The sequence below is a fragment of the Triturus cristatus genome, chromosome 10 (genome assembly GCF_964204655.1).
Source record: "Triturus cristatus chromosome 10, aTriCri1.1, whole genome shotgun sequence".
NCBI lineage: Eukaryota > Metazoa > Chordata > Amphibia > Caudata > Salamandridae > Triturus > Triturus cristatus.
The window spans coordinates 586207797-586235211 of record NC_140593.1 but is presented as its reverse complement, the minus strand read 5'-3'; the positions used below and the strand labels follow the sequence as shown (position 1 = coordinate 586235211).

General features: G+C 48.8%; 1 protein-coding gene across 1 annotated transcript in view; it reads left to right on the top strand.

Annotated features, from left to right (window-relative positions):
* The window catches only part of RSL1D1 (ribosomal L1 domain containing 1), a 203938-nt gene extending 176714 nt beyond the window's left edge, over positions 1-27224 (top strand). Inside the window, exons 8-9 of the mRNA XM_085632100.1 lie at positions 1017-1241; positions 26902-27224. Of these exons, the coding sequence (XP_085488226.1) occupies positions 1017-1241; positions 26902-27096 (420 nt within the window). The 3' untranslated portion in view covers positions 27097-27224. The remainder of the gene's footprint in view (positions 1-1016; positions 1242-26901) is intronic.
* The last annotated feature ends 191 nt before the right edge of the window (positions 27225-27415 follow it).

Below are 27415 nucleotides of genomic sequence, written 5' to 3'. Positions count from 1 at the left end.
CCTTTAGCCTGATTTTTGCGCTTCGCTTTAATAAAGCGTCGAAGCTCACCAGAGGTGCAGTAGGCACCCATGGTGGAACCCTATGATGAAGCATGTCACCAACTATGTTGGTGAGTGAGGGTTCTATTTTTCATATATGATTGATTTGTTTTGAGGCACTTTCTTTGTTTTTTTTCAGTAGGATTACTGTTTTTTCTCTTCATCACACTCTTTTGTTATAACCATAAAAGAAAAATCTCTAGTGTCTAGTGGGCATTCCTGCTGCACAATCGCGCCCCATGTGCGATCGTGCGGCAGGAATGCTGAAAAGAGACATCATAGGAAAGGAAAACCCTTTCCTTTCCTCTGATGCCTTTTTAACGCCCCCCCCCCCCCCCCCCCCCCACTGTCCCGAGGAGAAACTTACCTTCTCCTCCTTGGATGCGCTGGAAGCAAATGACTTCCAGCGCGTCCGGTTTCACCTAGTGACGTTAGATGATGTGGCAGGGTGCACTAAAATGTCTCTTCCCCCAAGAAAGGCAGCGCCAGTGCTTCCCCTGTGGTGGGGTGCTAGGGCGGCCGGGAGCCGTCCAACGCACACGCCTACCGTGACGCCCGCAAAGGGTTAAGCCTCAGATGGAGTTCACATTTCATGTTCGCAAAGGATAAACGTAGGCATATCCCTAAACAAAGGGAAATGAGATAAGTATGTGTATAGTGCTACGTATCACATGCTGCTGCTGGTGATGATGTGCCCTCCTCTGCTACTCAGTTGCCCTATCGGGGATGCTATTGTTTTACTGAAATTATCCTTTAGACTTCTGTGGAAACATAGACCTATTATTGCCTGAATGTGCCTTGCCAAATATAAGGGGATGCTCAAAGTGAGGATACTGATTACCATATATGGTTTAACTGCATTATTTTATATTACCATTAATGGCAATAAAACTACCTCGAATTTCATTAGGTAGCTAAATTAAGACACTGCAGTATTTATTTCATCTTTGACCTAAATTTATTTTTCGCGTCATTAGAAAAAAATTGTGAGGAAACGCCGAAGAAACCCTGCGTCTAAAGCCACACCTGAGGCAACAGAAACAAATGATGGTCCTGCCCCAATTAAATCAAAGAAGAAACGGAAGGAGAAAATGGGGAAATCTACAACCAGTGGACAAGCCCCTGTTCAAGATGATGATGAAGAGATTCCACAGTTGGTTCCTATTGCTAGCCCAAAAGCACAGAAGAGTCAAGGCAAAAAGGTAATTATGTGTTAAGTGCAAGACATTTTTCGAATAAAAAATGGGAACCTGGCATGGGAAAGTACTGGGCAGACTGAGGACCAAAGTTAGTTTTGAGTTTAGTAGTGCTTAATGTGTATAGTCGTGCCATGATTCTTTGGTGGAACTAGAGCAGGGCATGATTCTAATAGCAAAATGATGAAAACCTTTTGTGTTTCTGGTGGATATGGAAAGTATTCAATATGAAACGATTTTAAAGAAAACTTCACATCTTGAGAGCAATTCATTTATGTTCAAGTATCTAAATGAAGTGTGGGTTGGGAAGACCTAATACACCACCGAGTTTTGAAGGAAAAAGCAAGATGGTAATTGCTGCTTACTTGCGAGTCCTTTCTTCTTAGAGACCTCAGACAGTTGAAAATTCTTCTCGGATGGACCAAGTTTAATTTGTCGTTTTTAGGAGTGCCCCATGATCATGGATAAAAGGTGTTTATTACAGTTTATTGAAAGGTAAGCACCATGTATGTCCCTTGATGATGATTCAGGTAATTTAACTTCAAAAGTGCCTGATCTTTCACATCTTAGGGTTTGAAAACAAATACTTGGGTGAAGACTCTCAACTTAGCCCTAACATGGAGCCTGGACGCTGTTTAATTTTTTCAGAGACTCCCAAAAAGCTCCAACCCGAGCCTGACATTTTTTTAAGGGCACAAACATATGCCTGGAGCTTTAATCGTGCGACATGCATTAGAACCTGCCAACTTTAGGTGTATCTGAACACTGGTTGCGTGGTGAGGATTCTTACCCAGAATTTTGTACGCTGGTTAAAGAAATTTTTCTCACATTTCTTTGTCAAAGTTCTGGAATGCATAGGGAAAATCAAAACTTCTACCACTGAATGGTCCCAATTGAACTTATAACTGCAGTACCGTACGTATGTGGGTGGGCCTATTGTAACTGACAGGGATAGTCCAAATATGTGACAGTGTGAAGTAAATATAGTTTTAATTTAATCTTGATGTAGTGTCAAGTTTGGTCAGTCCTGTGTAGTAAACCCACCCACACATCTAGGGTACGGTCTTCATCAAATGTTTTGGGAACATTGGATGATAGGACGTTTGCCACTTGCCTGAAGATCTGAATTTTTCTGTCACAGGAAAAGGGAAGAATTGTGTTTTTGGTTTAGCTATATTTTGACAATTGCATAGGATTCTGGTAGCAAAATGTTTTGGGTTTCATGCAAGCAACATTGCAGTGGATTCTCTTGGTTCTCGAGAAGGTGTTTGTCAACCCTGCTCCCAAATACTGCAAAAGCCCTCACCCTACCTCATTGAATCTCCCCTATCAAAAACATTCCGCGGTGTCTAGTGTATGGATCCCAGCTCAAACATACAGAAAACCCACATATGTCTGGTAACCCCATGCTCAGAAGACCCAGGGGCACACAGATTTCAGTCAAGCCTTTAGTGGCCTATCCTCCCAATTGTGGAAGACTGGTGGAAAGTACCATATTTTGTGTGGGGAAACTGAAAATCTACCGAATATCTTGCTCCACACATTGTCTCTGCATACTAATCCGAGAGTGGCCAGTTTGGCACCCAGCGATGTGCTGATTGTAGTATGTTTCCATACAGTCCAAGGGTTATATCTGAGGCAAAAAGACAGGTATCTTAAACCGGCACTTCCCTTGCAGCTGATTTCCACATTTTCAAAATGCAATGCAGTCATTGTGGCCACCCTGAAACTATAGAATACCCATACATACCTGCTACCCAAGTGCAAGAGACCCAGAGGAGCAAAGTTGGCATACAGTCCTACCAGGATTATGTTCCTGCACAAGGGAGACTATGGGAAATTACCATGTTTTGTTAAATGTTTTTAAAAGGAGGTGTGGCCAAACCTGAGAGCACGCATCCTTGCTGAGCTGTTGGTCGGGGGCCTGCAGGGTGCTCTGAAATGAATTGCTGTACGCTGGGGGTTGCATTTGAGGTACTCTATTCCCACGTGCCTGGCAAAAGCCACAACATCTGCAGAAATGTGTAACAGAGGCACTTGACTTGGATGGTGGCCTGGAAGCAGCGATGAGACAAAAGGAGCCTCCTGATTGTGGCTCTGTCTTTCTAAAGGAACTAGTGATGAGGCTGGTGGCACAACATGCCAGGTGAGGAAGGAATGACAAAGACTGGTTGGAAGAATCCTCCATAGATTTAATTTCGAGCATGCCTTTAGCTACCTCTAGCCCACCTGAGCTGTGATTGCAATTATTTCTCTTATGTATCTCCTCCTGTACAGCTTCTAGAGTCTTTGTGATGCGGCTCTTGGGAGACATTGTGGCTAGCTTGGAGGCCTGCCCGCAGCGATTAGAAGGGAGATGCCCACTTACGCTTGGAATGAGGGGTACTGGACTCTCATGCAATGACTAGGAAGATTGTAGCTGATCTTGCACTAAGTGTAATTACGAGTCGCTTCAGCTAGAAATACGAGGTAACAGTCCAGGACTGGCTATACAACCCCCCTGAATGCCGAAACTTTTCATGACAATCTCCAAACAGAAGGCACCTAAGACGCTGTCCGTTGAAGACCTAATTCAAAACCAGACGGAGAGAGCAGACCAAAATGAGCTGTCCATTGATGTCCAACGATTAAATTCAGTGTTAGATTCCTCCGAGGCCCAGGCTGTGGTCACCAAGGGTGATATCCTGCTCCTTATCATAGCTTTGAAAGTTGAAATGTTTGCCCTTCGCCAGGGTTTGTATAAATCAATATATGACCGGGTCTGGAACTTACAATGTGCTGAGATGAGATTGGGTCAAGTTGAAACCTTCATGGCAGAGCAAGCTCTAAAACAGAATGCCCTCGCCAATAGGGTCGTAGCATGAGAAGCACAATAAACTGTGATCTTGGAAGAACTTGACGACGGAGAAAGATGGTATAGGAGAAACAATATCCAGATCCGGGGTATCAACCTGGAACTTCCTAATGCAGACCTAGAACAGCAGGTTAAAGAACTTTCTCCAGGTTCTCTCAGAAGACACCTCAGTAGATATTGTACTTGACCAAACACACACAGATTCTGCACAGCGTATGCAACACTCCAAAAGTTACCTCTCAATGTACTCCCCAGAGAATTTTTACAAACGGAAAACATGCATCATGAAAATCACTCTTTCACTCTTAGAAATGACTCGATCTCTTTCTTTCAGGATGTGCCTGCAGCTAGAGCATACTGATAAAGTGCAAAACCTTCAATTATATTACGTCTGTTCTATGCCAGAAAGCAATGTCCTATAGGTGTGGATACCTGCTTAGACTAGCTTCACCAGCAGGGGTAAGGAGAACACGGTTCACCACCGAAAGCGGCCATGAGATACTGGCCATTCCCGACCCCTATGCAAATATTGGAAACTCAGATGATGTACCTAATAACTGTTTGAGGGAGAAACCCCTAACACGTAGGGCCTGAAAGGAAGCTCATCAGTCCAATTGGAAGACAGCGGCGTGATAAAGACCGAAGCTCATTTAGCACTATCCGGTGACTATTGATTTCTTGACTTGATAATACTATCCTCACTTCCTGGATATTGGAGCGAATTCCTGTAACCCTCTCAGGGTCCCTTTCTTTCTTCGATAGTCCTTTCTTGTACTCTATTGAGCACCCACTCTTCTTTGTTGACGTTTATTTGCAATGGCTCCTGATTGTCATGGTGCCCTTCAGGTTCTCTGGCTTTGGCTACTAGGCCCCCAACCATCCCCCAATCTCCAATAACCCCTCCCACCCCGTTCTTGGGCGTGAATGGTTACCCAAACCGACCAGATATTCTGGTCTTGAACCTCATGATTGTATTTCACGGTTTCTGTTTGGTGTTATAAATTGGTTTTATGTTCTTGTCGACAATGTGCTTTGGGGGGGCGACGGATGGGGTGTGGAGGGTGGGAGGGGGTAGTGGCAGAAGAGAAAGGAGATGACTAATCTTTGGTTTTCTGCTTGATTTTGTGACTGCGTTGTGAGGAGGGTTGGGTGCTATTAAGGAGATGACCACAACAATCATGACCAATATGGATTGGGGCCTAGCCCTAGTGCTGACTGGATAAATCCCACCATCTTCAATATGACGGGCACTGGAAAATGTGCTTCACTTCGCCTCCAGCACCTGAGGGTTGGAATTGGCGGGGGCACGCCTCCTTTTCTCACTGTGAGAAAGTGCCTATTTTGACATGGTTAGATCCCGCTTTTTGTCTGGAACATGATGTAGTTTCGATTGAAAGAGCACAGGATCCCTGCCAACCAGGTGTCCTGTGCCAGAGCTCCTTCCCTAAAACTGTGCCATGATTGGCACAGCGTCAGATCCCCCTGTAAGTCTCTAGTAAATGTTAGCCCTAGTACCCAGGGCATGAACACTGAAGAGAGTCCCCCAGGATCCCTCAACATGGCCATGCAAACTGCCACTGCAGCCTCTCGGTTAGTTTTCCTGTCGGTTCTCCCGCCAAAAGTGGAGGTTTGAACCAGGGGCTATCATCTGTTTCTAGCGGTATGCCCCGGGGCAGTATCTGCGAGTAGAGTAATCCATCTGTCTGGGCGTGTATATGGGATCCATGTGTCTGGATTATATCAATGGTATGTATGACGCTCGGCGGCAAGGTAATAAAAGAAGAAGTCTGGGACCCCAAGGCGTACACGCTCATAAGGGAGGGTCAACCTTTCCCAGCGTATCCATGGGCGGCCCCCCGCCCAGATTAAACATAAGAGTATGCCTCGGAGGTTACAGAAGGAGGACTGTGGTAGCCGAATGAGGATATTGGTAAACCAATACAGAAAACATGGTAGTACCCCAATTTTAATAATGGCCACTCGCCCCGCATGTGAGAGAGGTACCTTTATCCATCTGTCCACCTGTGCAGCCAGGGCTTCCATTACAGACCCATATTTACGCTGGAGAACCCGGTCTTTATTCTTGTGCAGTTGGATACCCAAATTTTTGGTGCCATTGGCGGCCCATCTGAGAGGTTACTCCACCTATAGTGACTGGGCAGCATCCGTGAGTGGGAAGAGCTCTGATTTTGTCCAGTTAATGCGGAGCCCTGTGATATGGCCTGCGTCACCTCCTCTAATGTTAGGTGTTCACTGAGAAACTCCTGTTTACCCCTTGATAGTCACACCACTGCCAAGTCTTTGAGATAGGTGGTGATCTCTGAGGGTTGTATATGTGGCGTTGGAGCAGTATAATTCCTTGTAGTACTTTTGGAACTCTTGCAGGATATTGTCACTGCTTGTAATTATGGCTCCTGAGTCTGAGCGCAGTCCAGCTATATAGTTTTGCTGTCTGTTAGGGCGAGCCAAGGTGCGGCCGGGTCACTCCCCTTCCCCATAAAGATGAGCTCTGGCATGCTTCCCCATGTATTTTATCTCCCTCTCTGCTAAATCACAGAATTCCGCCAGGAGGGTAGATCCCTGATGTAGCTGACTCGGACCCTCATCTCCAAATTGAGGTCACGTAATGCATTTTCGGTTCGTTGTAGTTTGGTGCAAATGTCACTGAGTATTCCCACGTGTTTTGAAATGCACACTCCACGGATATATGCCTTGAAGGCCTCGCAAAGGGTGGCCTGGGTGGACACCATGCCTGTGATTAATTCTAAATAACTCTGGAGTGGAGGTTAATAATTTGTTACGAAATACAGGATCTAGTAGGGCTTTTCCTTGGAATCTCCAGCTATAGGCCACAGGACAGTTAGACGGAATTGTTAGTTGGAGTAAGACTGGGCTTTGGTCAGAAAACGACCGGGGGAGGACTGTAATGTGTCTAATCGACTGATGGACAGTTGTTGAGAACCAGTAGTCCAATCTGGTCCAGATGGCATGGGGGGGGGGGGTTAGAATGTGAATCCCGTAGTGTGTGGGTGGCAGATGTGCCACACATATAATAAAGGATATTAATCAGTATTTTGTCTAAATACTTCCCGTGCGCAGGGTTTGCCAGTGGGCTGTGCGCTGGTTGCATCTTTCTGTAGACAGTGTGGGATGTTCAGTTCACCCCCTAGTATCAAGTAGTTGATCTCCAGTCCATCGAGGTGGGTATACATCTCCTAGATAATTCAGGATCGTCCATATTGGGTGCATATATGTTTACTATTAGGATCGCCTTGGCGCTGTCTCCATGTGGCAGGCTCATAGTTATTCCGTAATGAGTCTGAAAACTCTACGGGGCTTCAGGTTGTAGGGGACAAATGTTTCGAATGTACTGGCACTGGATGTGCAGGTAGGGATTGTCTATGGTTGGGAGACCCAGTGCGGATCATCTTGCAGAAGGCGGCCACCTCCACTGTGGTGTCCAACATTTTGGGGTGCCCTTTATATTCCACCTGCAGGCGTGCCAGGTATAGCATTGAATATTAACTGCCCATCTTATGGAGCGTGTTTTTGATGTTGCTGAATTTCCATGTGGCTTCCTGAACCATGGGCATAAAGTTGGGGAATATCAAGATGTTGGTGCCTTGATGTCTTAGGGGGCTCTTTTCGCTCCCCAGCCTGAGTGTGTTGTCTCAGTCCCTGTAATTGAGGAGACTAGCCATTATATACTGTGGTGCGACCTCCAGGGGTCATGGACCCAGCAATCGATGTGCCCGCCCCACCGAGTATGTGGCAGAAAAGCTGGTGCAGTAGAATAGATCTATTACAAGTTGCTCAACGAAGACCTCTGGGCCTCCCATATTTGTGATCTCTGCTATTCCATTGGCCTCCCATATTTGTGGTCTCTGCTATGCCTGAGATGCGTATGTTATTGCGCCGTGACCTTCCTTCAAGGTCTTCATTTTTTTAGTTCGAGCCTAAGCAGCGCTTGCACTGTAAGGCGATCTGTTGTAGGTACTTTGTGGCGGTCTGACTCCTCCCACGCTTTGGATAGGCTATTTGTGTGTGTCCATAGAAAATCGTAGCCTGCAAATGGCTACTGGTGGGTGCATGTTCCGCCTTTTCTGGAGACTTTAACCTCTCCCAGCCCAGCACACACTGCAGCTTCATCCCATTCTATAGCTTTTTTTTTTCCCTTCACAAATGTTAACTTTATCGTTTAAAAAAAAAAAAAGTATGTTCGAGGCATATGAGCTGCAGATTGTACACTTAGCATAGATCGCCATCTGGTGTTGGGCCCGGATGTTTGCAGTTTGTTTTTCTTCTTGGACAGTCTTTGGAAGTCACGAGTTTGGTGACTCCTCCTTCGGTCCGTACTGCGCATGGGCTTCGGCTCCATCCTCAGATTGTTTTTTTCCGCCATCGGGCTCGGATGTGATACTTCGTGCTCCGGCTTCGAACTTCTACGGTTCCAGCCTCGACGGAAAATCCTCGATTCTTCGAGTTCCTTCATCATCTTCATCTCTCGAAGCGGCACTTTCTCCATCCCGTACATCGACACCGGCCTTCGGGCCCTCCGCGACTCCGGTCCCGGCCGATGGAAAGGACTCCGTTCAAAAAGTGCCCAAAATGTGGGTCTAAATTTCCCCACACCGACCTCCATCAGGTGTGTAACCTTTGCCTCTCTCCGGAACACGAGGCCAGAGACTGCCCCGCCTGCAAGTCTTTTCGATCGAAGAAGACCATCCGAGATCGAAGAGCTCGACGCACCATGGCGCACTCATCCTCTGCAGCTCAACCGGACATCTTCGGAGACGACGCCGAAGCTTCGGGGCAAACACACACCGAGCAGGAGGAAGACGTCGTCAGCGCTTCCGAGGCCGACGACTCCGACGTGGAGGACATTACACCAGCGCAGCGGGCCGTGAGTAATATGCCCCCTCCCACCCCCACGCCGAAAACCAAAGAGACTCAGGTTACTCCCTCGCCTGCCGGCCTGGGCAAAACCAAAACCAAAACTTCGATCACCCCACCTTCGGGCCCGGTGTCGAAGCTCCCAAAGTCTCATGGCAGCTCGGGATCGAGCCAGCCAACACCCGGTGCCGAAAAACAGCATCCGGCACCGAAGACTGCAAAATCCAGCTCGACTCCGAAACCACCGGTGCCGAAGCCTGGACACTCGGTGCCGACCAAACACAAACATAAATCTGTCGGCACCGATGCTCCGGCGCCGAAACATCATTCGACGCCGAAACACCCGGAGACCTCAAAAAAGCATGGCGCACACAGACCATCGAAGCCCCCGGTTCCGAAATCACCGGTGCCGACAGACGACTCGACACCATTGGCTCTGTTTACACCAGACCCTTTACAAAAGACTTTGTCCAAAGATCCAAAGACTGGGCTTTTGACTTTAACTACCAAGAAAAGACGCCTTGATGCTCCGGCTCCTCCTCTTCCACCCAAAAGGAAGGACTCTGCTACTTCTCCCCTCAGAGTGCCCTCCCCACCTCCGCCTCCCCTACCCCCTCCACCTCCTCCACCGCCTCCACCTCACAGGTCTCCGCCACCTGTACCTCACTACGATCCGACCCCATCCCCAGATCCGGATGATGGGGATCCGGACAATTACCCGGCGGACGCCCCAATGGATCCCACTCCACCAGGGACCCCAGATCCATGGGAGGATTACAATAACCCTGATATACCCAACGTACCTCAGGACGACCTATACCCATCAAGACCGTCTCCTCCAGAGGACTCCTTAGGGTTTCACCATTTAGTGCAGAGAGCAGCACACTACCACGGGGTGGACATGCACAATGAACCAGTAGAAGAAGACTTCCTACTGGATACATTTGATATACAAGACAAATCCACTTCCATTTTACCCATGCTTAAGGGTGTCACCAAGCACGCTACAGAGGTGTTCAAAGACCCTGTCAGAGCCAGAGTACTGAACCCTAGAATAGAGAAGAAGTATAAGGCGGCACCCACAGACCCTGCTTACATCAAGGGCCCTGCTCCCCTAGATTCCCTAGTTGTCTCCACAGCTAGAAAGCGGGCTAACTCCCAATCCTCAGGAGATGCCCCACCGCCAGACAAAGAATCTAAACTTCAGGACGCGTCTGGTAAACGCACCGCCTCCCAAGCTGCAAACATGTGGCGCATTGCAAACACACAAGCACTGCTTGCGCGATATGATAGAGCACACTATGACGAACTAGAGGCTCTTATGCAGCACCTTCCAGAAAAATACAAGCACAAGGCTCATGACCTGATACAGGAGGGTAAACTAATTACAAACACCTCCATTAAGTGTGCCCTCGATGCAGCCGACACTGCTTCTAGGGCCATAAATACCAGTGTCCTGCTTCGCCGCCACGCCTGGCTCAGGATCTCAGGGTTCAAGCCTGAAGTCCAGGCATCCATACTCAATCACCCCTTTGACCAGGAAACACTCTTTGGGCCAAAGGTAGACGAAGCGCTCGAAAAGATGAAGAAAGACACAGACACAGCAAAGTCTATGGGGGCACTCCAAACACAAGCATCCAAACGTTCCTTTCGACGCTCGTCCTTTCGTGGCACAGGCAGAGGCTCCTCCACCGATAACGCCTCTACCTCCTACAAGTCCCCTCCTCAAAATACCTTTTCAAAGGGCAATCAGAGAGGTGGTTACAGGGGTAACAACAATAAGGGCAGGGGCAAAACCAACAACACCCGTTCTGCCACCCCCCCCCCCCGCACAATGACTCCCCTCCGCTCCCCCCAGACCATTCCACTCCGGTCGGGGGCAGACTACAAAACTTTATCCACGTATGGGAGTCCATAACATCGGACAAATGGGTGACCCAAATCATTCGGTCAGGGTACTGTCTCGAACTAACATCTACCCCACCCAATATCCCACCAAGGCACCGTCCAATGTCTCAAGAACATTCCACACTGCTCAAACAAGAGGTACTCTCACTCCTCCAAAAACACGCTATAGAGCAGGTCCCCGTCAATCAACAAAATCTAGGGGTCTACTCCCTATATTTCTTAATACCAAAGAAAGACGGGACCCTCAGACCCATTCTCGACCTCCGGCCTCTAAATGCCTACATACATTCAGACCATTTTCACATGGTCACCCTACAGCAAGTCCTCCCACTCCTCTGCCAGGGAGACTTTCTCACAACCTTGGATCTGAAAGACGCATACTTTCACATTCCAATACACCCCTCTCACAGGAAATACCTCAGGTTCGTGGTGGACGGGCAACATTACCAATTCACGGTTCTCCCCTTCGGGGTCACCACCGCACCACGGGTGTTTACCAAATGCCTAGCAGTGGTAGCAGCACACCTCAGACGTCAACACATTCACGTCTTCCCTTACCTGGACGACTGGCTGATAAAAGCCGCGTCCTACGACCAATGTGTGCAGCATACAAACAGCACCATCCAACTGCTCCACCAGCTAGGCTTCACGGTGAACTACCAAAAGTCCCACCTCATACCATCTCACACAAAGCAATATCTCGGGGCCACTATAGACACCTCCAAGGGTATTGCCTATCCAAACTCAGCCAGAATCACAAGCATTCAAGCCTTACGCAAAACATTCCTTCCTCAACACTCTCTTCCAGCAAGAGTGTTTATGAAGCTCATAGGAATGATGGCGTCTTGCATCTTCATAGTGCCCCATGCAAGACTCCACATGCGTCCACTTCAAGAGTGCCTAGCACAACAGTGGAACCAGGCCCAGGGTCAGCTGACGGATCTGGTGTTGGTGGACGGCCGCACACATCACTCTCTGCAGTGGTGGAACACCACAAACCTTTCCAAAGGGCGGCCGTTCCTGGACCCGGTTCCTCAGGTGATTCTAACAGCGGACGCATCGCTCTCCGGCTGGGGAGCGCACCTCCTACACCTCACCATGCAAGGTCTATGGACGCCACAGCAAAAATCGCTCCACATCAACCACCTGGAGCTCTTGGCGATCTTTCTAGCCCTAAAATCTTTCCAAAAACAGATTTCGGGCAAAGCAGTCCTCATTCGCACAGACAATATGACTGCGATGTATTATATACAAAAACAGGGGGGGACACACTCTCCCCAGCTCTCCCGCTTAGCCCAGAGCATATGGAGATGGGCAATTCCCCAAAACATCTTTCTCCTGGCACAGCACGTTCCAGGCGTACAAAACACCATGGCAGATCTGCTCAGCAGACAAACACAACAACTACACGAATGGGAACTGCATCCACAAGTTCTTCACCCATTCTTCCAACAGTGGGGGCATCCTCAGATAGACCTCTTCGCCACCCACGAAAACAAAAAATGCCCAAGCTTCGCCGCCAGATACCCACACCCATTGTCCAAGGGCAATGCGATATGGATGAACTGGTCAGGCAGATTTGCATACGCCTTTCCACCTCTCCCACTAATTCCATTAGTGGTCAGGAAGCTACAACAGCACTCCCTCACACTCATTCTGGTAGCTCCGACGTGGGCCAGGCAGCCGTGGTACACCACGCTACTACAACTGTCAGTGGTACCACATCAAAAACTGCATCTATCCCCATGCCTCCTAACCCAGAACCATGGAGAAATCAGGCACCCGGACCCAGCTCAGCTCAACCTGGCGATCTGGCTCCTGAAATCCTAGAATTCGGATACCTTAACCTTCCCTCTGATTGCATGAACATCATCATGGAAGCCAGACGTCCTACCACTAGAGCATGCTATGCCGCAAAGTGGAAAAGATTTGTAATTTACTGCCGTAACAATACAATCAACCCTCTAGATGCATCCATACAGCACATCATATGCTATCTGCTCCATCTTCACAGGTGTAACCTGGCATATTCATCCATACGCCTACACCTAGCAGCGATCGCTGCCTATCTACAAAACAGACAGCATTTATCACTCTTCAGAGTGCCCGCTATTAAAGCCTTCATGGAAGGCCTTAAACGAGTAATTCCTCCCAGGGCACCACCTTCCCCTGTATGGAATCTAAATTTAGTTCTTACACGTCTAATGGGTCCGCCCTTCGAACCAATGCACAAATGTGAGCTACAGTTTCTCACCTGGAAAACAGCTTTCCTTGTAGCTATCACTTCCCTTAGAAGGGTCGGTGAAATACAAGCGTTCACCATACAGGAACCCTACATACAAATGCATCACAGCAAGGTCATACTTCGCACAAATCCGAAGTTTCTGCCCAAAGTCATTTCCCCCTTCCACCTCAATCAATCAGTGGAATTACCTGTCTTCTTTTCGCAACCCCAATCTGTTGCAGAAAGAGCCTTACACACACTTGATGTGAAAAGGGCGTTGCTATACTACATACAAAGAACGCAACCCTTCAGGAAGACTAAACAATTGTTCGTTTCCTTCTCTCCACCACATAAAGGCAACCCCATTTCTAAATCAGGGATAGCTAGGTGGATTGTAAAATGCATACAAATTTGCTATCAAAAGGCAAAGAGAACATTATCTGTTCCTCCTAAAGCCCACTCTACAAGAAAGTTAGGGGCTTCTATGGCTTTTCTAGGGAATATACCCTTAGATGACATCTGCAAAGCAGCCACATGGTCTACACCGCACACCTTCACAAAACACTACTGTGTAGATGTGCATTCCAAGCAGCAAGCTAGGGTGGGCCAGGCTGTACTAAAGACACTTTTTCAAACAGCTGCAACGGATACCGGTGGTCGCCGCTAAGGTTGGGTACTGCTATATAATCTATGCTAAGTGTACAATCTGCAGCTCATATGCCTCAACGGAATATGCTACTTACCAGTATGCATCTGTTCTTGGCATGTAGAGCTGCAGAGTTGTACACGCCCACCCGCCTCCCCGGCTACCTGTATCCGTTCCAGTACATCTTATTTAGATACAACACATGGGTTTCTCACTGTTATTACTACGCTCCATCATTTCCCTGTTGGCGAAAAACAATCTGAGGATGGAGCCGAAGCCCATGCGCAGTACGGACCGAAGGAGGAGTCACCAAACTCGTGACTTCCAAAGACTGTCCAAGAAGAAAAACAAACTGCAAACATCCGGGCCCAACACCAGATGGCGATCTATGCTAAGTGTACAACTCTGCAGCTCTACATGCCAAGAACAGATGCATACTGGTAAGTAGCATATTCCTTTCAGCGTGCGCACACCACTGGTTTTACCTTGATCATGGGCCATGCGCATACGTTGTATCTTTTTTTTTCCCCCAGAGGAACTCCGTGAAAGAAATGCCTCAACTGCATCCTTGACAGGACACGTTCACTATTAATTTGGTGCGCGAGGGAAGTCAAAAGCCCGTCGCATGATGCAGGTTTTTCTATACTCGCAAAGTTCCCACAGGAAACTAGATACAAGGGTCTGGACAGGCTTCGTTCGCTGGCAGCCGTCTTATGAAAGAGAATAGGTGTGCGTGCTTGCCGATCTTTTTCACTGAGGAGCTGGCAAGCAAGAACCAGTAGAAGCCATGAGCCCTGCTCAACCCTTGCGCAGCAGGAGTCTTGGCCTACGCGCCTTTGTCCTCTTCCTGCTGCTGTTCACCTGATCTGCAGAGCAGCCTCTGTCCTCCAGAGCAGAACTCGACGAGATGCAGGTGGGTTTGAGTTTCAGGGACGCTTGTTTCTCCACAGGAGCTCGCAGTTCATTGAAGCCAACTGGTCCCTGAGATTTCACAGACTCCAGCAGTGGAATTGGTGATGTTAATTCCATTTCATGCAATCAGTTTGTTTGTTTTTCGTATTTCCCTCCACAACACAGAAGACTGTTCAGCTTTCTCTCATGCATAACGGGCACAGCAACTACAGACTTTCGCGAGGAAAATACGAAAGGCACTGAAAATCAGAAGCCTTTGAAACCAAGTCAACCGTTTTGGTATGTGAAGCTTTGATGTTGTAGTCTTTTCAGGAGATATGCGGGAAGGGTACGGTTGTGAAGGCAGTAACACCAGCAGTAGGCTGTCCAGTAACATGCGTGAGTAGCTCATCCATTGCAACTTTTTCAGTTGCTTGCTTTGATCTGTAGTCCTGTATAACCCATCATACAGCCAGGACTTCAAACCCCAAAATTCATTGGAAGTTCCTGGACTGAACTTACTCATGCCCAATACAAGTAGCTTGAAAGCTCTACAGACAGTTCCTGCGTATTTACATGTTGACTTGGGAAATCAGAGGCATATCCCCTAACCATGTATCAGTTGCAGTCACTGGACCTCAATTATACTTTATTACCAAAATGTGCGTAGAGGGGTCAATAGAACGTGCTCGCCTGGGGTCCTATGGTACACTTGTTACGTCATTGTTTGTTTTTTTTGTTGTTTTTTTCTAATACTTATGTATGTTTTGTTTAAATTGCATTTATATAGCTCTTACTACTCCTGACAAAGCGATTATATGATCCTGTAGAACTTTAAGACTCTAAGATTGTTTTCTCAAATTTTATACATCTTTTTTTAAACCTTTGCATGGTTAGAAAATTTTAAAAAATGAATGTAATATAATCTCACCATCCTGTTGTTTAACAAAAAAGGCATGTAAAATTACCACAAAGTAAGCTTTCCATATGGAAAATCTCGCAACAAAAGAAAGTTTTCGGCTCCCTAAAAATGTATTTATAAAAATGATCCGCAAAAAATATTTTTTTCTCAAACTTCACCAGTGGGCTAATTTTGTCATCTGTCTTTCAGGCCACTTGAAATTAACTTGCTGTTTTCCCTGTGTTGCTCACTCAGATATCCATTTGGATAAAAATGTATCTTTTAATTATGTTTACAAAGCTCCGTGCATTGCAATCATTTGATATTTTTTTTTTCTGTTTGTTTTGAACTTTTTCTTATTTGAAAACTATCGCCCATCTAATGCCATTTGTTCTTTACTATGCTTGTCTTAATTGCTTCCTTTTTATTGGTGCATTTTTGTAGACTGTCTGTGGGAAATGCTGTATTCAGTCAATGGCTGCATGGATAAATACTTATATGGTCCCAAATGCGAGACCAATTGCATTGCAAATGCTTGTTATGGCTACCTGCTCCAGCACATGCTCTATCTTCTCCAGCCGTTTTTGTGTTGTGGTGGAGGTATTTTTCAGATCTGAGACACCCTCTTTTCTGTTTCCTCGAGACGGGCCCCATGTCTGTCGAGCCACTCGCCCAGTCTGTCAATGTGGCCTGCGAGTGTATCGAATCGTGCATCCATAGCACTAAATATGGCCTTGAGTTCAGCCATCTGGGTTGCCATATTGCGGTAGAGATACCGTAGAAGCTTTTGTCTGTAGGCTCATCGGTGTCCGAGTGGGACACGCAACCTTCTGTGGGTTTTGTGCAGTGAAACGTAAGACACCTTTGTTTGGGGTCTGTTCGGCCCGTGTTGGATGTTCCACCACACGCCGCCACCAGCTCGAGGGGATGTGCCACGTTTATCGCTTCTCAGGAGAATGCGGTCTCTTCTGGGCCTGGGATACATGTGGCTAGCAAATGGCAATAGCAGGGTCCCAGCGGGAGTGGGTATCTCCAGTCTCAGCCCAGTGGTCCCTGAGTAACCGGAGCGGCAGGGTCACTTCTCATGCATGGTGTATTCAGTGGAGTGAGTGGATCTCAGATTTCTCTCAGGGTGGCAAGTCTGTATCAGGCCCCCTCTATGGAGCTTATCACTCGCATCGCTGTCTATGCCGTCTGCTCTCCCAGGGACGTGCTTGTGCTGGCTGCAGGTTGTTGTGGGCTTAGTAGGCGGTAGAGGGTGTGTGCAGGAGCGCCGCCCATACTTTATTGGGCACTGATGCATCAAGGAGCTTCTCCCCCGGCCCAGCGGGCCGGCACTGCATGGTCCCCAGGGTTCCACAGTCACCCAGCCCGGGATCCACAGATTCTTCTTCTCCCTCTGAGTCCACCGCCTCCCCCATCGGGGTGGGGCCCCAGGCAGTGCCGCTACCCGGCTAGCTTCGCCAGTCTGTAAATCCCCGAGCCGGGCGCAGAAAAAGTGAAAGGGCAGGGACAGGGAGCTAGTGCCTCAGGCTCTCCCGCTGCCCCTGTCGCCTCGGAGGGGGTGCCGGCAGTGCCTGCTCTCTTGCCATGTTGGCGTCGTTGATTCTCTCGGATCGGGAGCTACACTGTCCTGCAGGTCCGCCGAGATCTCTGCCTGATCCGCATGAGTTCCTCGTTGGTGTATGGACAGGTTCTGCAGTGGTTGATGGTGGATACGGGCAGCCATCTTGGAGGCGATCACGGCCACACCACTGATTTAACCAGACATTGAAAGTCATGAATTAATGGAATCCCTGCAAAACCCATAAGGAGATGTTATGTCTTACTGCCATGCCTGCTTTTTGCATACATGGAGGTGCCACAGAAAGGAGTGGGGTTCTCCCCCTTTAAACTTCTGCTTGGGCATCTTGTTAGGGGTCCTCTGAGTCTTGTGAAGGACGGGTGGGAAAAACCTCAGAGAGCCAAAACAAGACATGGGGCCCGATTCCGATGGACGGACCGGAGTCCGTCCATCATAGGTCAGGAACTGTAACAGACTGATCTCCTGTAGTCTGTTACAGACCTGCAAATAGGATGCGACTGAACCCTGTTCGGTCGCAATCCTATAATTAACAATGAGCGCATGCATTCCGAACAGAATGCCTGCTCGCATTAACTGCAGAGGTGCAGTTCATCCCTGCACCCTGTGGCAGGCACCTCAAGGTGCCTGCCGCCGGGTGTAGGGACCTACAGGGGGGCACCACAGGTGCCCTCCACTGGGGCCCCCCAAAGACAGTTTCCTACTGCCTTTTTGTGCCGGAAAGACCGGCACAAAAAAGCAGTGGGAAACTGCCATCGTACTCCCTAAGGCTGGAAAGAGGTGGCCGGGGGAGTACTGAAGGGTTTCCGGTTGGCGGACGAGCCCTCTGACCCTGTCGTAAGCCATCCGGAAAACCGAGTCAGATTCCTCTCCGACTGAGCACATCAGAAGGGTTCGATCGGAAAGGAATCTGAACGGCACGTTCGTCAGAGCCCTTCCTGCCAACATCGGAATCGGTCCCATTGTGGTTTATGTGCCTTGTCTTTGCTCCAGGTTGGCTAAGCACATGGAAAAGGCAAGCCAAAACTTTCAGGCCAGCCAGGAGCTTCAGAAGCAATTTTATGACCAAAAGGCTGCCATGGTTGAGTTCCAACCAGGAAAAAGGGTATGGGTATTGGAGACTGTGGCACCTAGCACCCTCCAGGACAAGTGGAGTGATCCCCACCCTGTCCTTGAAAGAAAAGGGGAGGTCACCTATTTGGTGGACCTTGGTAGTTGCAAATATCCCAAAAGGGTTATTCATGTCAACTGCCTGAAGCCCTACTATGACAGAACTGATGCAACCATGCTCATGGTTACAGATGTGGGACAGAAAGCTGAGAGTCAACCTCTCCCTGATCTCCTCTCCAGCAATCCAAAAGATGGACCTGTTGATGGGGTGTTCTTGTCAGACACCCTCCATGACAAACAGCAGGTTGATTGCAGGTAAGCACTAAATCAGTATGCTGAGCTCTTCTCTCTGACCCTTGGTTAAACAAGCTGGTATACCCATGATGTGGATACTGGTGACCGTCTACCTGTCAAAAACACAATTTACAGGCAGGGAGAGAGAGACCCTCCAAGCTGAAGTAAGCAAGATGCTGGAATTGGGTGTCTTTGAAACCTCAGAGAGCCCCTGGGCCAGCCTAGTAGTGTTAGTCCCCAAACCTCACTCCAAGGGTGAAAAGGAAACGGAGGTTTGTGTGAACTATAGGGGGTCTCAATGCTGTGACGAAGACTGATGCACATCCAATCCATAGAGCAAATGAGTTTGACAGGTTGGGGGCAGCCAAGTATCTGAGTACCTTAGATCTTGCACCTGGGCAATGGCAGATAGGTCTGACCCCTGAAGCAAAAGAAACATCTGTATTCTCCACTCCCATGTGGGCACTTCCAGTTTGTGATGCCTTTTGGATCACATAAAGCCCCTGCTACCTTCCGGTAGGTTGGTAAATAAAGTCCTTGCTGGATTGGAATCTTTTAGTGCAGCTTATCTGGATGATATTGCTGTCTGTAGCTCCACCTGGCAGGATAACATGATCCAACTTGGGAAGGTCCTTGAGTCTCTGAAAATTGCAGGCCTCACTACCAAGGCAAGCTAGGGTCAGATAGGACAGAGAAAGCTTGTGTGCTCAGGCCACCCGGTAGGTGGAGGCCACGTTCACACACTCCAACCCAAGATCCAGACAATTCTGGACTGGGAAGCTCCAAGAACCCAAACTCAAGTCAGGGCATTCCTTGGCTTGACTGGGTATTACAGGAAGTTTGTGAAGGATTATGGGTCCATGGTAGCCCCCCTCACAAAACTCCCCTCCAAGAAAATGCCCAGGTAAGTGAACTGGACAGTGAGCTGTCTAAGCACTTTTTACATTCTGAAGGATGCAATGTGCTGTGCCCCAGTCCTGTAACCTCCAGATTACTCCAAGCAGTTCATTGTGCAGACAAATGCCTCTGAGCATGGAATAGGTGCAGTCCTAGCCTAATCGAATGATGGACTTGGCCAACCCGTTGCTTTCATAAGCAGGAGACTACTCAGAGAGCAGCGTTGGAGTGCCATAGAGAGGAAAGCCTTTGCTGTGGTCTGGGCCTTGAAGAATTTGAGGCCATACTTGTTTGGTACTCTCTTGCTAGTTCAGACAGGCCGCAGGTCTCTCAGATGGCTACAACAAATGAAAGGTGTAAACCCTAAAATGTTAGGGTGGTCCATATCCCTACAGGGAATGGACTTTACAGTTGAACACAGACCTGGGACTGCCCATGCTAATGCAGATGGCCTTTCCAGGTTCTTCCACTTAGAAGATGAAGACTCTCACGGGGAAGGTTAGTTTCATCCTCTTTTGCAGGGGGGCGTGGGGTGTAGTGTGACAAAGTGCCTCTTTTGACAAGGTTAGCTCCCCACCTTTTGCCTGGAAAATGATGTGATTTAGATTGAAAGTGCACAGGGTCCCTGTCAACAAGGTCCCCTGTGCCAGAGCGCATTCCCTAAAAACCGTACCACGATTGGCATCTTCAGACCCCCCTGTAAGTCCCTAGTAAATGGTACCATGGCACTCGGGTCATTGGGACTAAAGAGGGTGCCCTAGGGACCACTCACCAAGGGCATGCAAACTGCTTCTGCAGGCTGTGTGCCTTGGTGCTTAGAAAAACAGTCAATATGGCACACTGCCTGTTTGCCATGCCAAGCAGCACAGCATAAGGTATAGGTTAGTCACCCGTCTAGCATGCCTTACAAGCCCCAAGGCACAGTGCACTAGATTTCAGTTTTGGGCATATCTGCATGAGTAGAGTACAGTATTCATGTCTGTTCTCAATATTGTATGTGCCAGTGAAGCCATGGGGAGTATGTGGGCTGGAAAGCCGACAACTCGAGTTCCACAGTACCATGATGGCTTTACTGAACCCAGAAGTGTTTGGTGCCAAACAATTCCTCTCAATAAACCCACACTGATGCCAGTGTGGGATTTACTGAAAAGTATACCAAGAGGGCACCTCAGAGGTGCCCCCTGAAAACCTTCCTACTCTGGTGTGGTCTCTTACGGGCTTTAGGCAGCCTGCCACCAACAGATATGTTTCTGGACCCCCGGGTCAAGAGCCGCTGCTCTGACGCAAGAAACCAAGCCCATCCTTGGCAGAGGTGCCACACCTCTTCCCCCAGGATAAACACAGTGTTCAAGAGGGATGCTTCAAAGGCCTTGCCGCCTTTGTAATGTGACCCCAGTCTCTGCTGCTGGTGCCCTCTTTCGCCATCTCCACCCCTCAACTGCTGGAGGCGAATTGACGCACATTTTTTAGTGCCCACCATCTTGAAGATGGTGGGACTTAGTCAATCAGGGCTGGGGCTATGCCTCCCTCCCACAGGAGGGTGGCATAATAGTAGGTGGAGACACTCCAGATAAGACACCCTTTGATCCCTACCTGTCACTCCCCCTCTAACACCCCTAAATCTAGTATTTAGGTGGCACCCCTAGACCCTGAATTCAGATTCCTGACAACCCACGTAAGACACTGCAGCATCTCACCAGCAGAGAACTTCAGACACCGACTAACTTGGCCCCAGCCCTACCGGCCTTTTCTCAATCCTCGACAATCCTGCGCCAAAAGACGACACGCCCTGCAGCCCAGTGACCTTCAAAGCCTTGTGAGGACTGCCTGCCTTTGACAAAGACCAAGATCTCCTGCATACAGCGAACCTGTCCAAAAGAAATCAATTTTAAAGAACAAAGACCTCTGCCCATAGGAACCACAAATCCACCGCTGGACCCACCTCTGCACCAGACGCCCACGGCCCGAGTCCAAGTGGCCCACCAGTCCTTTGAAGGTTCCCCAGCGCTTCTGTGCCAGAGTCCACAGTGGGCTGACCCCTGCCGTACTCCACCTCAATGCCTGCAGCCTCAACTGGAAGACTCCCCCTGACCCGCGACCTACCTGGTATGACTGTTCTAACTCCTAAGGACACCCCTGCATCCGGAGCCCCTGAGCGTTGGGGAGCGCGCCCAGCGATGTCCCTACATCCTCTAGCATCTCTGCTTACCTGGGCAGCTGTGGGTTTTCTTAGTCTGAACCTGCAGCCTTTCTTTAAACCCGATCTCCCCCATTGGTTTGCATTGGGCGTCCAGCGCTGTGTTGGCACTCTCCACCCAGCCATCCCTGTGCCACTGAGGGTATAAGTTTGCCGCTGCGTTGTGCCCTCGTGCTTACTTTAACACTCGGAGACCTGGTTAACATACTGCTTTAATCACCTGTGAACAGCTTCTCTTCGATGACCCCCTTTCTCCATAAAATAACATAGATGCCAGATTCCGAATTTGAACCCTGCACCCAGATGCCCCTGTGCCGCTGGAGATTCAGATTTGCTACTTACCTGAACCTTGCGTGGTGCAGATTATTCACCCTGAAAACCAAGACTGTAAGTTGTATACTTGCCCACAAAACCGCATTCTTTTTTTCCTCCCATATGTTAACATTGCTGAACAGAAAATTGCAATGTCCACTTTTTTAAGTGAATAGTATTTCTTATGAAAAACGTACTTACCTTTTTACGTATTTCTTGGTCTTAAAATAAACCTTGAAAGAAGCTTATTTTTTACAAAATTGGTGTGGATCTCCTTTTTGAGTCGTGTGTTATTAGTCAGGCCTTAGGCTTTTCGACCACAAATAGCACTTTGGGTTTACATTGAGCCATGTGCACCTTCTTGGGGAATCACTGGACTCTTTGTGGTCGATCATATAATGAGCCAGCTTCCTACACAACCCAGGGCAGGTAACCGTGAACTCTAGGTGATTTTGGTGGGCCATGACCCCTACTTACCTTAAGTCCAGAAGAACCGTCATGTAAGTAGTTTGCAAGTGACCCTATTGTATGTTACTCCCATAGAGTAACATTACAGTGTTCGAGGCTCATTCCTCAAATCTGGCCGCTGTATTTTCTGAAAATCGCTGCACGAAAAGTACTTGCCTAATCCTGAAGATCTTGGTGTCTAAAATTATATAAAAATCTGTTTTATTTTTAAAAAATTGTCATCAGATTTCCTTTGTGTGTGTCATTTATTGACTGTGTCCAACAAGTACCTAACACTCGTCTCTGATAAGCCAAAGGATGCTCAGTCACACTACCACAAAAAGAGCACCTTGGGATTGTTAAAGCAAGCCCCTGTACACTAGTAAGGGATACCTGGACACACTGCACAGCGATTCATTTTGGTACACTATATAGAGACTACATACACAAAGGAGAAAAGAGGTAAACCTATTATACACAAAGCACTTGATATGGCACACACATCAAATCATTTTAACATGGGTTTTGGTGTCTACCTCATGTAAATCGAAGATAATGATGTCGCTAGCATACATCTAGAAAATTGTCCCTGTGTGTGTCACCATAAGAAGAAACGGAAACCAGTCCAGTCCCGAGGGATATATATAGTGTAGCTATAGCACACCCTTAGAAGAAAACCTAGGGAGTGCCTCACATAAGCAACCACAAGAGAGCGATTAGCAGGTTCTTGCCAATTTTCTCTCGATATCATCATCGGCACCTCTCCTATGTGTGGGAAGGAACCAACACCCAAACAAGTTTAGAAGAATGGCGTATGTGTTGTTATCTATCTGTATTGTGTTAAAAACAGTACATCTCGGGGCGTGGCTTGGGCAAGATGGCCGAACGGACCTAATCCGAATCGGCTCCCGCACCACCCTGGGCTTACCCCGGCTGCGGTGCTGTTCCTGGGCCCCTGGGCAGGCCGGACGCTTCCTGAATGCCATGGCAAGCTGATGGGCGCTGGTAGAGGTGGGCGAACCCCGCTTGGAGGCTGAATGGAGCGCCCGAAGTCCGCGGCGGCGCCTGCGACTCACAAGATGGCGGCTCCCGGGGACGGATCGGCGCTCCGCGCCTGGCGAAGCTGACGGTCCGGCGCACCCTGACCAGAAACGAGTGCGGCTGACTCTCCCTGGGTGCTTTCGTGGCGGTCCGGGCCCGATGGGGCGGGACGCGGACCAGTCGCCGACTCGCTGAGAACCCCCCTGAGGCTGCAGGCTTAGAGACGACCGGGACCCGCGAGCCAGCAGCCCCGGATGTGGCGGTCACGTTGAGGAGAGACCGGAGCACGAGCGGAGGATGCATGGCGCGGAGCGGAGGTGAGAGCTGACGGATGGGCCCCGGGGGAGCTAACGAGCCTGGAGAGATCGGGAGGTGGAGCCACCGGCGAGCCACTGTGCGAGTCCCTGCGAACCTGGGGCACTGATGGGTGGCCCGTCCCCGCGTGGACACGCCGAGGGCCTTCAGCTGCACGCCATCAGCAACGTGCCTCCCCTCCGGGGGGCAGGTGAGAGACTTTGGCAGAGGTCGCGCGGGTACCGGCCAGGCGTGACGGAGGAGGTCTGGCCAGCAGAGGGAACGGAGGTCGGCCCCTACATGTGCACAGCCTGGCGAGACTTCGGGGAGCCAGCGGCGGCTTTGGCGAGGGGGGCCTAGAGCAGCTGCCACCGGAGTGGTCTGAGAGCCCGGGTGCTTGGCGCAGTGTGATCGCGGCACTCTCGCCGGGGGGCCCCTGCTCGCACTGATCGCACGCTGGGCCGACCGGGGGCGGCCATATGCCTGCTAAGAAGGGTCCGGAAAAACGCACCGCCTCAGTGACTGCCTTCTTCAGCCCAGCGGATAGGGGGACGTCTGGGGCCCCGGCCGACCCATCGGGGGCGATGGCGTTAACCAAGGCGGACCTCCTGGCCTCGTTACAGGACTTTAAAGCTGAGCTGCGGGAGGAGATAGGCCGGGATGTCCAGCGCTCGATCGACCAGTTGCGCTCGGACTTGCGTGACCAGCTGTCCGGCCTCAGGCAAGATGTCGACGCGGTGGGCGCGCGGGTGGTAGAGTTGGAGGCGCAACACCAGGTCTTAGACAGCAGGTCCGCAGACCACTTGCGACGGATTGAGGCCCTCCAAGATCAACTGACACAGACGCAGGTCAAGGCGGAGTACCTGGAGAACCACGCTCGACGCGACATCCGCGTGCGCCACTTGGAGGAGCGGGCGGAGGGCCCTGACCTAGAAGCATTCTTGGAGGACCTCTTCGTGGAAGTGGTGAAGCCGCAAACCCTCAAGATCAAGCTTGACTGGGCACATAGAGTGTGTTCCCTGGCGCCAGGAGACAGACGGCGGCCGAGAGACATACTGGCTAAATTTCACTCCTACAAAATCAAGGAGGCTGTCCTGGCGGCAGCCAGGGCGTCTTCGGAGGTGTCGTTCCAGGGATTTACATGTGCGCTGTTCCAAGATCTGTCACAGGCGACGCTGGTGAGGCGCCAGTCCTTTCGGCCACTGACTGCTAAATTAAGAGCGGAGCACATTAGATACCAATGGACCTTCCCCTTTGGCCTATCATTTGAATACCACAATAAGCAACGGACTGTTGTGGACTTGGCGGCCGGCAGGGCAATTTTGGGACTCTCCTCATCGGGAGATTAGCAGGAGGAGGGGGGGGGGGGCCTCGGCGGCTGGCGGAGCCGGGGCAAAAGCCGGAGAGTGGGCCACGGTGGGTCGTGCTTCTCCCAGATGAATCCACGGGAGACGCCATCTGGAGATTGCTTTGGCCACAGAGGGGGACCCTGTGCACCTGCTGCAGGCCCGCGAGGCCCCGCTTGAACACTGCCCCACCGGGCCTTACCGCCAGTACAGGAGCAGGGGTAGCGCTGGGCAGTGGACTGCAGGATCTGGCCTGTCTGGGACTTGGGTTCAACAGTTGAAGATGTTTCTTCATCTCTTTTGTTCGCATTGGGAATTTTTGCAGCTGGGGTAAGGGTGGGCGGGTTGTCGCGACCCTCCGAGTCTTCTACACTTGGATGTGGTATGGGGTGTGTGGGGTGTGGCGGGAGGGATTATGGGGAGTTGGGGGTGTTTATAAAACGGATTTGCAGTTTCATGGCTCAGTGTCATCGGGATGTTTGGACTTCACCTTTTGAGTCCCTGACCGGCGCCGGACTGTTAGAGCCCGGTTGAAGCCCAATGGAGTTCTCCAGGGCGTAGTTTCGAGGCTTGCTACCCCTCCCTTTTTCAGCTCTACTGTACCCCTCCATTAGCGTATGTTACTACTGGGGACGTTTGCCTCTTCTGTGTATTGTCTAGGGTCGGTACTCTCTTCTTTTCTACATCCTCGCTTGCTGGTCTACTCAGTCATAATGCAAATGTCCTGGTATGTCCTGTTTGTCATTCTCTTTGATGCTAATAAAAACAATTTTGACAAAAAAAAACAGTACATCTCAATAACCTTCCTGAGGTCCCAAAAGGAGGAGGAGACGCTTCTTCCTCTCAAAGTTAAAATGGGTTGCATAGGCAATAAGCACTTGTCTTTAATTATCAATGCCTGCAAACATAATTAAAAACATAGTGCCGTGTTTAGAACATATTAAGTAGAATGGCCGACATGTTTCATTGCTGTAGGAAGCTGGCTCTGTATATACTATACCAAAAAGAGGTATAGTATTCACGGAGTCCAGTGGAACCCCAAAGGTAGGCAGAGGTTAAAGTAGATAGCACCGTACACTCTATTTGTGGTAGTGTGGGCGAGCAGTAAGGCTTTATCAGAGGGTATTTGTTGTACACACACAGTCAGTAAATGATGTCACATACTCAGACTGAACTCAGACCAATTTTGTTTGTATAAAAATATTAAGTTATTTTATTTCTAGAACCAAATCAAGCCTGGTGCAGGTAAGTGAAATAAGTGCTTCGCAAAATCTTATGCAATGTTTTACAAATGAATGCAGGTTAAAATGCAGTTGAATGAATTACAGGTAAGTCACTGTTTTTAAATTACTTTTCAGATTACTTTTGCTAATCGGTGTGATATGCCTAGATATCACACTGAGACATTTCCTAGACAAAAGGAAAGTAAGTAAGTAATTCACTTTTAGTACATAGACAGTTTTTGAATGTTTCATACAAACCAACTTCAGACTTGGAACAACATTTTCAAGGAAAAACAGTCAAACCATCCACAATATGCCTTTCCCTTGTGTTGACATTAGTGCTTGAAACAGAGGCCTGAAGCTATATGTAGCCAGATACTAAAAATAATGGCAAAATTTAAGTAGTAGCCCAAAATGCATATACGTTCAACCATTGGACTCGTCTTAGATTAGGTTTGGGTGTTTTTGTCAGTTCATACTATAGGCCAAGAGCTGGCTTTCTGGTGTATTTTTCAGTTGTAATTGGTGGAGCTCAGAGCACAAGAACATATATTATATTTCTGTGTATTGTTTTTAAAGCATTTCTGTTTTCATATTTTCATCCAGGGAGGTAAATCTAAAAAACCTTCAAACAAAGAATCGCAATCTGAAGTCCCTGCCAAAACTCTCGTCAGTAAGAAATCCAACCAAGAAAACACCAAACAGAAGCGGAAAGCGAGTCAAACTGGTGTGGGATTGACAGCTCCCCCTAAACCAAAGAAATTTAAGAGTAAAAAGCGCATATCTAAAGAAAATGTTTGACTCTTGAGTGGAATGATAGCGACACAAGAATACTGTTTGTCCTATGGTGCTCAATTTTCACCATATGGAAGGACTGTCAAGTGAGAAAGTGGGGTTGTAAATGTGCAAATAAAACCTTTTTAGACCTTTTTATGTACCCGAACTGGCTTTAACAATTTATTGTCTGACTATTTATAATTTTTACATTGTTCGTTTTGTTGGGTTACTCTTTGACCATTTCTAACAATATTTAAATCATTATTTAACCCACTGATTTTATTACAGGAAACCTTAGTTTGACTCCAGTCTTCATAAAAGTGGTGTAGATTGTTTTACTATT